The 12,361-nt window shown below is 39.6% G+C and overlaps 1 protein-coding gene across 5 annotated transcripts in view; it reads right to left on the bottom strand.

The window, feature by feature from the left end:
* TBCE (tubulin folding cofactor E) overlaps positions 1 to 12,361 on the bottom strand; it is a 157,904-nt gene that overhangs the window by 42,032 nt on the left and 103,511 nt on the right. For all 5 annotated transcript variants that reach the window (XR_005214542.1, XR_005214543.1, XM_037821504.1 and 2 more), the window contains 3 exons: positions 6,664 to 6,752; positions 1,244 to 1,343; positions 26 to 128 (listed from right to left, as the gene is read on the bottom strand). Coding sequence is in view for 3 of the 5 variants with exons in the window: in XM_037821504.1 (XP_037677432.1) it covers positions 26 to 128; positions 1,244 to 1,343; positions 6,664 to 6,752 (292 nt within the window). In the remaining 2 variants the exon portion in view is untranslated. The remainder of the gene's footprint in view (positions 1 to 25; positions 129 to 1,243; positions 1,344 to 6,663; positions 6,753 to 12,361) is intronic.

Below are 12,361 nucleotides of genomic sequence, written 5' to 3'. Positions count from 1 at the left end.
GTTTAAAAAAACAAAGAAATATTACCTCAGCCCATGTAATTCCTGTTCGGTTAAGAACTAAAACCTTCAGTGTAGAAAATGTTCCACTTACAGATGGTGAACCAGAGGGAAATTTTAGTTTATTTTCACTGTGTAGAAAAGAAGATACCAATATGATTATTACTATGGAGTAGATCCAACTGAACCATTCATTGAAAGCAGCAATTTAGGATATAATGTGAGAGTTTGGGTTTGTTTCAATCTTAAAATTCTATTAAAAACAAAGTGAATCAGACTACTGAATTGTTAATAGTTACATATAACTTTTTGGTGTCTGACATGTAAAGACATGTTCACAAGATGTGGCTCTTGACACTGCAAAATTAAGTCCCATTCTCAATGATTTTGTTATGCTAGATTGTGGACTGTAATTTTGCTTTTCTAAACACAGAGTTTGCCCTTTTGCTATCAGGATACGTGAAATAAATTACTGTCCTTTAAGTTCTCTTTCAAGATCCTAATCTCAGAAAGTACTCAACCTCATTAGTTACTTTGAAAGAAGATACCATTTTAAAAAATTAGCCCGCATTTCCAAAAGCCCATTTGCTCTACTTGGGAGCACAACTAATTTAGGCCTGACTACCCGTGAACTGTATGCCTGAGTCAGATAGAACTCACCTATGTATATAAAGTTGGTTCAAGTATGAAAGGGGAAGCCTAGCTGAGCCTTGGAAAATTAGGTTCTGAGATTAAAACTAATCAAATATTCAGGAAGGACTGGAAAACTGTGATATTAGTAAAATAGGTAGATGAGTGAAAAATCCTTATCAAAACTAAATTACTCCCAATGAAATTATTCATTTCCCAATTAAATGCTAGAAGCTTCAAAATAAACAGTTTTAATAATATCACCTCTCCCCTCCTGTGCCCCAATTAAATATCACTTCCCTCAAATTTTCTCTTTTATGAAGATCTTTCAGCTCAGTGCAACCTACCCTACACCCCACCCGAGCAAAAGTAAAACATATTCTTATTATGCAATGCGACTCTTCGAAAGACTATAATACATAATAATCAATGTGCTCTTAAAGAACATTTAGCATAAAGTCAACAAAGCCAACTACTGCCTCTATTAAAATGTCCACCAGGGGGCAGCCTTAACAGCATCAAATTTTCACCTCCTTCCCCCAGAGAGGCTGGGAGCCCGCCAGGAGATGTTAGAAGTTCTGCGTTTTGTGACAATTAGGCAACCAAGAATTCATACCTGAGATTAAGAACTTCAAGGTGTTTAAGCTGATCAGCAATATGTATCACTTCATCCCATGATGACAACAGGTTTTTTGACAAATCTATCTTTCTAATATCTAAAAGTACATGTTAAGAAACAGTAATTTCAAAAGATTCATTAAAAACATAACAGTCCTCTTAAATTTGGAGCATGGGATTCTTAACTTTTCATTTTATACCATCTATTCTGCTTGAAATTTTTTCATAAGCATGTTTCTTTTTACCTTTTCAAATTGTCCAACTGTTCATTCAGAAACTGAAAGTTCAAAGTCATATACCACAAATTTGAGACAAACATCTACAATCAAATAAATAGGGACCAAATACCATCCCCTGAACAATTCTAGCATTACCCAACAAAAAGAGAGGAAAAATAGTGATGGTAATTTGGATTTTATTAAGCGCCCAAGGTGAAGCCATATAGGCCTTGTTCTTGGCACTGCTTAGCAGCCAAAAGCTTCACACAAAGAACTCTTCCTCATCAAAGAATTACTTTGCATTGTAGAAACTGCCAAATACAGTGTCACCTCCAGGGTACAGAATAAGGGTTAGCTTGGACAGATGTTCAAAATTGCTAAGAATGATTTGGGGGATTCAGAAGATCCCTGTAGAATGGAAGCCGTTAGCATGACACCCACTGCCCCTGGAGCAGGAATTCAGAGAAGGGAAACCCAGAAGGGCTGAAAGTGAAGGGTATTTGAGCTGACGGGCAATAGTGTCTGCTAGAGAGGACTGATAGCAGTGGAATCAGGAAGGGGCATAGCTTAGCAAAAGGTCCAGGGAGAGAAATGGAAGAGAAGCCTTGGAACAGGGACTGGAACCAGCTAAAACAGGATGTACACACTGTTAGGGATTGCCTCATGCCCCCTCAAAAAGACATGTTCAAATCCTAACCCCCTTCCCATGAATGTGACCCCATTTGGAAATAAGTTCTCTGAAGATATTATTAGTTAAGATGAGGCCAAACTGGAATAGGGCAGGCCATGAGCCAATATGACTGGTGTTTTTATAAGCAGAGAAACACAGATAAAGAGAAAGCCATGTGACAGAGGCAGAGATTGGGTTATGCCCCACCGGGCAAGGAACTCCATGGATTGCCAGCAAGTCACCAGCAGAAGCCAGGAGAGAGTATGGAATGGATTCTCCCCTTTAAGAGGAAGTGTGGTCCTCCTGATACCTTGATTTTGGACTTCTAGTATCCAGAACTGTGAGACAATAAACTTCTGTTGTTTAAACCAACTGGTCTGTGGTACTTTGTTACAGCAGCCCTGGTAAACTAAGACACACACTAATCTGATATGTTTGGAAGTTATACAATTCATTCATCTATCAGAAATAACTATTGAGGGTTAGGAATATAGTAATGAACAAAACAAAGTCTCAATGGAGGGAAGAGAGACAATCAAACACATACATCTACAGCATGTCAGATACAGATGCAAGCTCCGAGTAATAGAGCAGGGCATGCTGGAAAGGGTGGATGTGGGTTTTTAATATAAGGTAGTCTAGTAAGGGCACATTTAAGCAGAGAAATAAAGGAAATGAGGGAATACTATCTGGGAGAAGAGCATTCTTGGCAGAGAGAATTACAAGAACAAAGACCTAAGATTAGAATGGGTTTAGCCTTTACTGGGACTGAAGCACCAGTGTGGCTGGAGCACAGTAGTGGGGGTAGGGGTAGGGGTGGGGGATTGGAAATGAGGTCACAAAGGCTCCTGGGAGCCTGGCCACTATTAAGTCTTTGCTAATCTCTGACTGAAACGGGAAGCTTTTGGAGGGTTTTGAGCAGAAGACTTAAGATCTGACTTGGGTTTTTAAAAAAGGTCACTCTGCTACTGTAGGGGAAACAAATGCAGAGCAGGAAGACAAAAAGGAAGTTCTTGCAATAATCTAGGCTTTGATCAGACTGACTGCAACAGAGTGATGGGGAATGTCAAATGTGGTGTCCCAATGGGAAAGTGGAGCCGACAGGAATTGCCAGTGGATTTAGACAAGGGATATGAGAAAAAACAATGAGTCAAGGATAACGCCAAGGTTTTTCATATGGCAACTGGAATTATCATTTATTGAGACGGAAAAGACTACAGAATAAAAGGTTTGAAGGGAACTGAGTTTTGGCAACATTAAATTTGAAATGGCCATTAGCTATTTAAACAGAGTTATCAAATGAGCACTGCATATAAAAATCTAGAAGAACAGAGGTCTGGGCTAGAGAATAAATCTAGGGGTGTCAGCATCTGCATGACGTTTAAAGCTATACACTGGAAAAGATCTCCAGGAGAGGGAATGTAGATAGAGAAGCAAAGAGCTCAAAGGTCTGAGCTTGGGCACTCCCAACACTCTTAGCTCAGACAATAAAGAGACTGGGGTGGGAAGAAGAGAACCAATATCCTATAATAATAACAGCAACTACTGCTGCTTCTCCAGGCATTTCCAATATTCTTTTCCGATTTCACAGAAGAAAAAATTGAGGCATGGAGGAATAACTATGTAACCCTATGCAAACAAAGTGTGAATTTAAATCCCAGTCTGCCTCAATCAAAAACACATTTTTTTATACCCCTTAAAGCAACAGATCATCTTTAAGTATAAAATAAAACATGAAGAAAGTAGCTTTTTTTTCAAAAAAGTTGGAAAGGAAACAGTTTTAGGCAGGAACCAATAAGGAAGCTCTACAAATAGATTAGGAACAAGGGAATGAAGGCAGTGGAAATGCAAAGAAAGTGATGAATCCTAAACTACAGTTAGCAAACTATATCCCATGACCCAAATCTAGTCAGTTGCCTGCTTTTTTCACAAACTTAGAGCTAACAGTGGCTTTTATGTTTTTAAACAGCTACATTTTAAATATTTCATATAAGTATCTATACAACCTTCAATTTTGCCTGTTGGCCCACAATGCCTAAAATATTTATTATTTGATCCTTTAAGAACAAGTTTGCTGACTTTTGATTTAGGTTACCTTTAGAAGAACATGGGCCACAGATAGTGAACTAGACAATAATGCCACGAATAATAATCCTAGAATGAGATGCTGAATAACCACAATGTTTGGAAATTGATTATTTACTACTAGCAGAGTGAAGTTCGAAGACAGAAATAGCAAAGAAAAGGAAGCTTCTAACTACATTAGTCTGAGTTTCTACTAGCAGAATAAACCACCCAAAGCAAAAGTGCCATACCAAACACACACACACACACACACGCACGCACGCACAGAGTGAAGGCTGACAAGAAATTAGCTAGACACAATAAACAGTGTCTAAGTCAATTCAGTGCTGCTCCGCCACTAAATCGGCCACACGCTCCTGCACAATTGCTCTTAGAGGTTCTCAAAGCAGCTGCAGAAGGCAGTGAGGGTCTGCAGCCACATGCAAACTCATTTGGACATGGTTTCTTTTTCCTGCTCCTCCTCCGCTGGGCTCCCTCTTCACTGCCATGGATCTCCCCTCATGTTGCCCCTGACTTCTACCACCCTGTGTTACTGACCCTTGTGTGGACTGATTGCTGGGTGTGTTTCATCCCTCATAGTATGACTGAACTTCAGCCACCTTTCATTTACATTAGTCCCACTAACACCAAGTCATTAGGCTGATTAGAAAAATCCAGTGATTCTTCACTCATAAATATTTTTAATACTCTCTACAGAGTACACAGACCACCTATATCCTAAAATCAACTCTAAACAATATAACAGTTGTTAACATAGTTGTCTCCTCCTCCTCCACCCCCCTCCCCTCAGAGTTCAAGGAGATCCTGTTGCTCTACAGTTCTTGCTCCTGGTGGATATTCAGAGGCCACTGGTGAAGCAAGAAGGCTCAGCTCTTCCATGAGAGGTCTCCTCCACAACTTTATATAAATCAGGTCTGAGGCATTTCCACTACTTTTAGTCATGGTCAAGCGAATAACCTCAGAAAGGGAAAAACCAAAAAGAGGATGACTGGATTAAATATAGAAGGCAATACTTCAATTTCTGACAGGAACTCAATCAGGAACTGCAAGAAACTTATTACTGTATCTGCAAATATCAACTATGACTTGAGTATCTTACTAAAACTCATTTCTTCAAGTCTTGGGTGACATTTCCCCAGGAAAGAGCAATATAAACAATATGCTGATTCTCTAGTACACTGCTGACAACTCAGATTAACTAAACACTCTACATTCCCAAACTCACCAGCTCTTTTCTTATATGTTGAAAGAAAATAAGCCTTGAACCACCCACTTCCCAGTTTTCTGAGATCACTTAAGAGTAGGCTAGGCAGAACACAGAATGTGCAACACTTTGTGGCATTCTGTTTGTTACTAAACTCTATTTCCACATCCACTTCAATTCCTCAAACTCAGGGCTGCTTAACAAGCAACCACACCTGTACAGCGCACTGTGGAAAAAGGAGGAGATACTCATGGACAGCAATCACTAGCCTGAATGCTTGAGCAGCTCCAAATCCCAACAGGCTCCCCAGGGCTGAGGAGATCAGTATCTCAGGTGCACTGGTTGGAGAATTCTGCCCTAATTTCTTTCACAACTAAAGTATGTTCTATCTGGGTGGTTAGAAACATTCTGCTAAAAAGAGCTGAGCTGAGTGTGTATTACTCATCTGGCATCACCTCACTCAGATAAATTGATTATAAACCACTACGTTTTGCATAAATTATCTAGAGATTAGGCAAAAATTGGGAAAAGAAGATTTTTAAAGTTAGAGAACACCTATTTGATCTTCCACTGGGAATTTTTTTTTTTTTTTAACTTCGTAAATTTTTGGTTGTGGGCATAAAAGCAACATGTGGGGAAAAAAACACTGAGAACAGAGGTAGAGAAAAAAGATTATGAACTCTTTGGAAAGGACTGTTTAGAGGTACTGGAACAAAGTAGACTTCAGTTGCAAAAACAGGAAACTTAATAAAGAAAAAAGTTTATTTTTCTCACTAACAAGAAGTTTATAAGAAGGCTGTCCAAAGCTGGTGAAGAATCCCCAGAATACCTACAAGGACTCATGCTCCTTCTATTTCTCTGCTCTCCTGATTCATGCTGGATGGCTTTCTTCTTCACGCTTGCAAGATGGCTGCAGTACCCCTGTACATTCTGTCTCCATTCAAAGTAGGGAGGAAGATAAAGCCAATGGACAAAAGGCAGGGTCAACCAAATCTGTCCCTTTTTTAAAAGCCCCACCCAACAACTTCCACTTTACATCTCATTGGTCAGACATGAGTCATCTTCCACATTTAACGCAAGGGAGTCTGGGAAAGTAAATCATTTATATGGGCACTGACTTCCCCAAGCAAAACTGAAATGCTGTTAGGAAGGAAGTCAAGGAGTGTCTGGTACAAGTGTCTGGCACAAGTATCAAATCCAAAGTCAGATTCTGTAACAAGCTACCAGTAAAAAAAGGATACTAGGACATGTTTCAGCAATTGCTCCTTTTTCACCAGCACAATTCACTGCACAGTTCCTCAGAGAAATTTCTTGCAATTTGCTCAGTTGACTGAAGGAAAAGCACATAGTTCACATGTATAGAAAAACAGTTATACTCTCTATTGGTCCTTTAAAAAGTTAAAAAGTGTTGCAGACATATAAAAAGACATCAAAAATAATATAACAAATGCTAGTACCCACCACCCAACTTATGAAAGAAAGCATTATAAATATTAAAAATATAACTGAAGTCTTTTGTGTCCCTCACCATAAAATATTTCCCCTTTCCCCCATTTTCCAGGGGTAACCATTTGGTGTATATTTCACTATAAGCATTTCTTAATACTTTTACTATATATTTCCATATCCCTAAACAAAGTTTTTTCTGTGTAGAATGACACTCTAGCACACACATATACCACATATCCTTCTGCAACTTACTTTTTATTTTTTATTGTTCAACAGTATATGTGTACATCAATGAGATTAAGCTATGTTGACACATGTACATCTAGAACCTTTATTTCCATACCTTAGTTTTTTAGAAATGAATGAGCTACAATTATTTTATTTACTCCTCTGCTGACACTTAGACCATACCCTGCAGTGCTGAAGTAAACAGTATTCTATACTTCTCCTTGCACTCACATATAAAAGTCTCTCTAGAAATACAACCTAGAGAGCGTGCCTATCTTCAGCTTTACTAGCTACTGTCATCAATCATTTTTTAACTATAGCAGAACCTGTGCTTTTTATTTATTAAAAGAGACAGTATGTTGAGGGCGGGGCAAGATGGCAGACTGGTGAGCTGTATGTTTTAGTTACTCCTCCAGGAAAGTAGGTAAAAAGCCAGGAACTGCGTGGACTGGACACCACAGAGCAATCTGTCTTTGGGCATACTTCATACAACACTCATGAAAACGTGGAACTGCTGAGATCAGCGAAATCTGTAAGTTTTTGCGGCCAGGGGACCCGCGCCCCTCCCTGCCAGGCTCAGTCCCGGGGGAGGAGGGGCTGTCAGCTCCAGGAAGGAGAAGGGAGAATTGCAGTGGCTGCTCTTATCGGAAACTCATTCTACTGATTCAAACTCCAACCATAGATAGACTGAGACCAGACACCAGAGACTCTGAGAGCAGCCAGCCCAGCAGAGAGGAGACAGGCATAGAAAAAGAACAACACGAAAAACTCCAAAATAAAAGCAGAGGATTTTTGGAGTTCTGGTGAACACAGAAAGGGGAAGGGCGGAGATCAGGCCTTGAGGCGCATATGCAAATCCCGAAGCAAGGCTGATCTCTCTGCCCTGTGCACCTTTCCTTAATGGCCCTGGTTGCTTTGTCTATTAGCATTTCAATAACCCATTAGATCGCTGAGGAGGGCCGTTTTTTTTTTTTTTTTTTTTTTAAATCCTTTTTGCTTTTTCTAAAACAATTACTCTAAGAAGCTCAATACAGAAAGCTTCAAAGAATTGAAATTTGGGCACGTCAAATCAAGAGCAGAACTAAGAGAGCTCTGAGACAAAAGACAATAATCCAGTGGCTGAGAAAATTCACTAAACAACACAACTTCCCAAGAAAAGGGGGGTGTCCGCTCACAGCCACCATCCTGGTGGACAGGAAACACTCCTGCCCATCGCCAGCCCCATAGCCCAGAGCTGCCCCAGACAACCCAGTGTGACGGAAGTGCTTCAAATAACAGGCACACACCACAAAACTGGGCGTGGACATTAGCCTTCCCTGCAACCTCAGCTGAATGTCCCAGAGCTGGGAAGGGGGAGCAGTGTGAATTAACAGAGCCCCATTCAACCATCATTTGAGCAGACTGGGAGCCTCCAAACACAGCCCAGCAGCCCAGGACTGCCCTGGGGGGACGGCACTCACCTGTGACATAGCACAGTCATCCCTCAACAGAGGACCCGGGGTGCACAGCCTGGAAGAGGGGCCCACTTGCAAGTCTCAGGAGCCATAAGCCAATACCAAAGACTTGTGGGTCAGTGGCAGAGACAAACTGTGGCAGGACTGAACTGAAGGATTAGACTATTGCAGTAGCTTTAAAACTCTAGGATCATCAGGGAGATTTGACTGTTAGGGCCACCCCCCCCTCCCCGACTGCCCAGAAACACGCCCCACATACAGGGCAGGCAACACCAACTACACACGCAAGCTTGGTACACCAATTGGGCCCCACAAGACTCACTCCCCCACTCACCAAAAAGGCTAAGCAGGGGAGATCTGGCTTGTGGAGAACAGGTGGCTCGTGGACGCCACCTGCTGGTTAGTTAGAGAAAGTGTACTCCACGAAGCTGTAGATCTGATAAATTAGAGATAAGGACTTCAACTGGTCTACAAACCCTAAAAGAACCCTATCAAGTTCAGCAAATGCCACGAGGCCAAAAACAACAGAAAATTATAAAGCATATGAAAAAACCAGACGATATGGATAACCCAAGCCCAAGCACCCAAATCAAAAGACCAGAAGAGACACACCTAGAGCAGCTACTCAAAGAACTAAAGATGAACAATGAGACCAAAGTACGGGATATGAAGGAAATCAAGAAGACCCTAGAAGAGCATAAAGAAGACATTGCAAGACTAAATAAAAAAATGGATGATCTTATGGAAATTAAAGAAACTGTTGACCAAATTAAAAAGATTCTGGACACTCATAGTACAAGACTAGAGGAAGTTGAACAACGAATCAGTGACCTGGAAGATGACAGAATGGAAAATGAAAGCATAAAAGAAAGAATGGGGAAAAAAATTGAAAAACTCGAAATGGACCTCAGGGATATGATAGATAATATGAAACGTCCGAATATAAGACTCATTGGTGTCCCAGAAGGGGAAGAAAAGGGTAAAGGTCTAGGAAGAGTATTCAAAGAAATTGTTGGGGAAAACTTCCCAAATCTTCTAAACAACATAAATACACAAATCATAAATGCTCAGCGAACTCCAAATAGAATAAATCCAAAAAAACCCACTCCGAGACATATACTGATCACACTGTCCAACATAGAAGAGAAGGAGCAAGTTCTGAAAGCAGCAAGAGAAAAGCAATTCACCACATACAAAGGAAACAGCATAAGACTAAGTAGTGACTACTCAGCAGCCACCATGGAGGCGAGAAGGCAGTGGCACGATATATTTAAAATTCTGAGTGAGAGGAATTTCCAGCCAAGAATACTTTATCCAGCAAAGCTCTCCTTCAAATTTGAGGGAGAGCTTAAATTTTTCACAGACAAAGAAATGCTGAGAGAATTTGCTAACAAGAGACCTGCCCTACTGGAGATACTAAAGGGAGCCCTACAGACAGAGAAACAAAGACAGGACAGAGAGACTTGGAGAAAGGTTCAGTACTAAAGAGATTCGGTATGGGTACAATAAAGGATATTAATAGAGAGAGGGAAAAATATGGCAAACATAATCCAAAGGATAAGATGGCCGATTCAAGAAATGCCTTCACGGTTTTAACGTTGAATGTAAATGGATTAAACTCCCCAATTAAAAGATATAGATTCGCAGAATGGATCAAAAAAAATGAACCATCAATATGTTGCATACAAGAGACTCATCTTAGACACAGGGACACAAAGAAATTGAAAGTGAAAGGATGGAAAAAAATATTTCATGCAAGCTACAGCCAAAAGAAAGCAGGTGTAGCAATATTAATCTCAGATAAAATAGACTTCAAATGCAGGGATGTTTTGAGAGACAAAGAAGGCCACTACATACTAATAAAAGGGGCAATTCAGCAAGAAGAAATAACAATCGTAAATGTCTATGCACCCAATCAAGGTGCCACAAAATACATGAGAGAAACATTGGCAAAACTAAAGGAAGCAATTGATGTTTCCACAATAATTGTGGGAGACTTCAACACATCACTCTCTCCTATAGATAGATCAACCAGACAGAAGACCAATAAGGAAATTGAAAACCTAAACAATCTGATAAATGAATTAGATTTAACAGACATCTACAGGACATTACATCCCAAATCACCAGGATACACATACTTTTCTAGTGCTCACGGAACTTTCTCCAGAATAGATCATATGCTGGGACATAAAACAAGCCTCAATAAATTTAAAAAGATTGAAATTATTCAAAGCACATTCTCTGACCACAATGGAATACAATTAGAAGTCAATAACCATCAGAGACTTAGAAAATTCACAAATACCTGGAGGTTAAACAACACACTCCTAAACAATCAGTGGGTTAAAGAAGAAATAGCAAGAGAAATTGCTAAATATATAGAGACGAATGAAAATGAGAACACAACATACCAAAACTTGTGGGATGCAGCAAAAGCAGTGCTAAGGGGGAAATTTATAGCACTAAACGCATATATTAAAAAGGAAGAAAGAGCCAAAATCAAAGAACTAATGGATCAACTGAAGAAGCTAGAAAATGAACAGCAAACCAATCCTAAACCAAGTAGAAGAAAAGAAATAACAAGGATTAAAGCAGAAATAAATGACATAGAGAACAAAAAAACAATAGAAAGGATAAATATCACCAAAAGTTGGTTCTTTGAGAAGATCAACAAGATTGACAAGCCCCTAGCTAGACTGACAAAATCAAAAAGAGAGAAGACCCATATAAACAAAATAATGAATGAAAAAGGTGACATAACTGCAGATCCTGAAGAAATTAAAAAAATTATAAGAGGATATTATGAACAACTGTATGGCAACAAACTGGATAATGTAAAAGAAATGGACAATTTCCTGGAAACATATGAACAACCTAGACTGACCAGAGAAGAAATAGAAGACCTCAACCAACCCATCACAAGCAAAGAGATCCAATCAGTCATCAAAAATCTTCCCACAAATAAATGCCCAGGGCCAGATGGCTTCACAGGGGAATTCTACCAAACTTTCCAGAAAGAACTGACACCAATCTTACTCAAACTCTTTCAAAACATTGAAAAAAATGGAACACTACCTAACTCATTTTATGAAGCTAACATCAATCTAATACCAAAACCAGGCAAAGATGCTACAAAAAGGAAAACTACCGGCCAATCTCCCTAATGAATATAGATGCAAAAATCCTCAACAAAATACTTGCAAATCGAATCCAAAGACACATTAAAAAAATCATACACCATGACCAAGTGGGGTTCATTCCAGGCATGCAAGGATGGTTCAACATAAGAAAAACAATCAATGTATTACAACACATTAAAAACTCGAAAGGGAAAAATCAATTGATCATCTCAATAGATGCTGAAAAAGCATTTGACAAAATCCAACATCCCTTTTTGATAAAAACACTTCAGAAGGTAGGAATTGAAGGAAACTTCCTCAACATGATAAAGAGCATATATGAAAAACCCACAGCCAGCATAGTACTCAATGGTGAGAGACTGAAAGCCTTCCCTCTAAGATCAGGAACAAGACAAGGATGCCCGCTGTCACCACTGTTATTCAACATTGTGCTGGAAGTGCTAGCCAGGGCAATCCGGCAAGACAAAGAAATAAAAGGCATCCAAATTGGAAAAGAAGAAGTAAAACTGTCATTGTTTGCAGATGATATGATCTTATATCTAGAAAACCCTGAGAAATCAACGATACACCTACTAGAGCTAATAAACAAATTTAGCAAAGTAGCGGGATACAAGATTAATGCACATAAGTCAGTAATGTTTCTATATGCTAGAAATGAACAAACT

The sequence above is a fragment of the Choloepus didactylus genome, chromosome 2 (assembly GCF_015220235.1).
Source record: "Choloepus didactylus isolate mChoDid1 chromosome 2, mChoDid1.pri, whole genome shotgun sequence".
NCBI lineage: Eukaryota > Metazoa > Chordata > Mammalia > Pilosa > Megalonychidae > Choloepus > Choloepus didactylus.
This window is presented reverse-complemented; position numbering and strand designations above follow the sequence as displayed.